The sequence below is a fragment of the Zingiber officinale genome, chromosome 5A (assembly GCF_018446385.1).
Source record: "Zingiber officinale cultivar Zhangliang chromosome 5A, Zo_v1.1, whole genome shotgun sequence".
Taxonomy (NCBI): domain Eukaryota; kingdom Viridiplantae; phylum Streptophyta; class Magnoliopsida; order Zingiberales; family Zingiberaceae; genus Zingiber; species Zingiber officinale.
In genome coordinates, this window is record NC_055994.1 from 47,862,388 (window position 1) to 47,866,042 (window position 3,655).

At 46.4% G+C, this 3,655-nt stretch overlaps 1 protein-coding gene across 1 annotated transcript; it reads right to left on the reverse strand.

The window, feature by feature from the left end:
* Nucleotides 1–1,851: 1,851 nt before the first annotated feature.
* On the reverse strand, nucleotides 1,852–2,481 carry LOC121979554. The gene is made up of 2 exons (XM_042531550.1): nucleotides 2,239–2,481; nucleotides 1,852–2,181 (listed from the first exon to the last, which is right to left on the reverse strand). Exons 1-2 carry the CDS (start codon nucleotides 2,479–2,481, stop codon nucleotides 1,852–1,854), a joined length of 573 nt encoding a protein of 190 aa, XP_042387484.1.
* Nucleotides 2,482–3,655: the final 1,174 nt, after the last annotated feature.

A 3,655-nucleotide genomic window follows, 5' to 3' on the forward strand; every position in this document is an offset into this window, starting at 1 on the left:
ATTAGCTACCAGGGGCCCTGCTGCCCGCGACTCCAGCAGACACTACCCATGAGTGAGCGAGTGGGGGGCACGACAGGACATGCGGCACGCTCTAAGCTACCACTACCCATGAGTGGCCGAGCGTGCGGCCCAGGCCAACGACCGTCTCAACCACAAGGGAGCCAAAGTCGTCGGCTATGCATGCAATGACATGATGCGAATAATGCAACTGTCATCATATATATATAACAGGAAATCAGGTATGCTACATGAATCCGCATGCTCAATACTAAACATAAATAAACAGTAATCAAATAGGTAAGCATAAACAGGTAAGCATGGCATCTAGTATCTGCTAGGTATCAAGAATAACAACGGGAGACTGTATAGATAAGAAAGTGATCATCTCGAAGATTGAGTGGATAAAGTATCAAGCACAAGAAATAAAATAAGTGGAGTCAAGATAAATACTGCATAGATGAAACTAACTCATGCACTTAAACCGATATCTAAAGGAGCAAGTTAAGAAGTACCCGCCTCTAAGTGTAGGCTGAATCCAACGCCAATCTCGTCGCGACACTCGTTCCGATCAAAGTCCTGTGTCAACGTATCAATTTTAATTGAATACATATGGAACTAATTAACTACATTACTCTACAAGACAAACGCCTTTAATCCTAGTTCCATTCATTAACCAAATGAAGCCACATGGATCTACCCAAAACCAATCGCAAACCCTAGTTTTAGTCTATCATCATCAGGATTGCAAATCATGGTTAAGCCCCTAATAGTACTGAACAACCACAAGATAAGCTTTAATAGATGTCTACCTTACCTTAGAGCAACTAAATCACTTCTGCTAGCCGCTGTCCAAAAATGAAATCGCCACAGCACAGTGAAGCTGTTTACTGCCACAAATCGACCAACCAAGTTCTTTACAGCGCTATACACATCACAAACACCCCAATCAATACATGCTCAGTATCAAATCCAATCGGAAACCCACATTTAAACCTGCAACCCTAACACCTACAGTGGAATAAACCTTACCTATAGATTCCCGGAGGAAGAATAGCTGCTGGAAGTAGATTCGAGCCCTTCACAGCAAGTCACTAGTGACTCACGGCCGGAAATCCCACTGCTGAGGAAGTCCACCGGTGTCCGTTTGCTGCTGGAGAGTCCTGGCAAAACTCCTCACCACGTGACACTGCCGGGACAACACCCCAATCAACGCCACATCCCAATCTAACCTCAAATCACAAAACTATAGTCTCAAAACCCTAATCGAGCCATTCCATAAATCCACTTACCTCAATGGCAGAGATCCTCATAGCCGGCGACAAGCACCCGACGGAATCAGCTCGATGCGAGGCTACACCCCGGAGAAGCTCCACTGTCGCGGCCCCGCGTTAAGGAGTTGAGAAGCTCGGAGACTCGATCTGCGACTAGGCACCGGCGATCGACTGGGGAGGTGCGTCGGTGTTGATTCCCGTCGGCGGATAAAGTGAGCTCGAGGGGAAATCGGGGGTTATCGGCGGAGTGGACACGAAGAGAATGAGAAGGGAATGAGGTAGCCCTTAGGGCTCGGGCACTGTAGCTTCCTATTTATATAGGTAGGGTTTAATTTCTCCACCTAATTAACTCCCTAACCAGCCCCTCAAAGGGTGATTTACATTATCCCTTTAAACACTGTCATAAATCCTCCAAATAAATCCAGAAAAATGTCCAAAAATTCTTTTAAATCATTATAGGCTATTTTATTTTGCCGTATCTCACATTCTACCCCTCTTATAAGAATTTGGACCCCAAATTTATGACGTAAATGCAATAAACGACAAACGACATGCGAAGTCAATCATCATATGAAATAACTTACATACCTTCATCAAACAACTGTGGGTACCGCGCTCGGATCTCATCCTCCAGCTCCCAGGTTGCCTCGTCATCTGAATGATGCCCCCAACCAACCTTGACCAATAGGATTGTCTTGTTTCGCAGCTGACGTTCCTTGTGATCTAATATCCGCACTGGAACCTCCTCATACGTTACATCTGGCTGAAGGGTGATCGAGACATCTGTCAAAATATGTGTAGGGTGTGGCACATATTTCCTCAACATAGACACGTGAAATACATCATGCACCCCAGCAAGTGAAGGCGGCAGCGCCAGTCGATATGCTACCTCCCCGATCCGCTCAAGTATCTGAAAAGGTCCGATCTAACGAGGAGCTAACTTCCCTTTTAACCCAAACCTCCTCACTCCCTTGGTAGGAGACACTCGCAGGAACACGTGATCATCCACAGAGAACTCCAAAGGTCTCCGTCTCCGATCCGCGTAGCTTTTCTGTCGGTCCTGGGCTTCTGTCATTCTGCGTCTGATGGTGCCAACCAACTCTGCATCTCGCTGAATACACTGAGGTCCCAAGACTGACGATTCTCCAACCTCGTCCCATAAAGTAGGAGATCTACATGCTCTGCCATATAATGCCTCGAATGGTGCCATCTGAATCGCTGAGTGATAACTGTTATTTTATGTAAACTCCACCAAGTGCAAGTGATCCTCCCAGCTACCGCCGAAGTCCATGACACAAGATCTCAATAGATCCTCCAATGTCTGAATAGTCCGCTCCGACTGCCCATCCGTCTGAGGGTGAAAAGCAGTGCTAAAACGGAGTTCCGTACCCATGGCCTGCTGGAGACTCCGCCAAAATCGAGAGGTAAATCGTGGATCTCTATCTGATATAATACTCAGAGGTATACCATGCAATCTGGTGATCTCTCTGCAGTACAACTCTGCCAATCGATCCAGCGAATCCGTCCGACGGATCGGTAAGAAGTGTGCAGATTTGGTTAACCGATCAACGATTACCCAAATCGCAACATGACCCTTCCGGGTCCGGGGTAGTCCTACCACAAAGTCCATCGTGATATGCTCCCATTTCCATTCTGGTATTTCTATCTTCTGCAGTAACCCAGCTAGTTTCTGATGTTCTGCCTTGATTTGCTGACAAACTAAACACTGCGCCACAAATACATCAATATCCTTCTTCATACCATTCCACCAGTATGATCATTTCAGATCCCTGTACATGCGAGTACCTCCTGGATGAATCGCAAATCTAGATCGATGTGCTTCCCGTAGTAAGTCCTCCTGGACAGGATGTGACTCAGGGACACATAATCTGCCGCGGAAATACAGAATTCCACTATCATCACAAGCAAACTCTGTCTGCTGTCCTGAGGTAACTCTGCTACGTAAAAACTGCAGATGCTGATCTGTAGCCTGAGCCTCTTTGATACGCTCCACTATAGGTGACTGAGCAACCATGGTGACTAGCAAGCCTCGCTGCATCAGGTTTGTCTATCAACCCCAACTCGTAGAAGTTCGTATCAACTCAGAACCATCACTCTATGACAAGCCAAACTCCCGGATTTCCGCTCAGCATCACCACCACGCTGGCTTTCCCGTGATAGTTAATCAGCAGTCATAGTCTTCAAGAACTCCATCCATCTTCTCCGGACGCAGTTTAGTTCCTTCGGTAAACAAATACTTGAGACTTTTATGATCCGATAAATCTCAAAGGTGATCCCATATAATGATGTCGCTAAATCTTCGCGAAGATGATAGCGCCAACCCAAATCATGAACTGGATAGTTCCTCTCATGATCCTTCACCG

Coding starts and splice junctions, on each gene's coding strand:
- LOC121979554 (XM_042531550.1), bottom strand. CDS start 2,481: ATGGCACCATTCGAGGCATTATATGGCAGAGCATGTAGATCTCCTACT. Junction 2,182..2,238: donor GAGTGTCTCCTACCAAGGGA/GTGAGGAGGTTT, acceptor GGACCTTTTCAG/ATACTTGAGCGGATCGGGGA.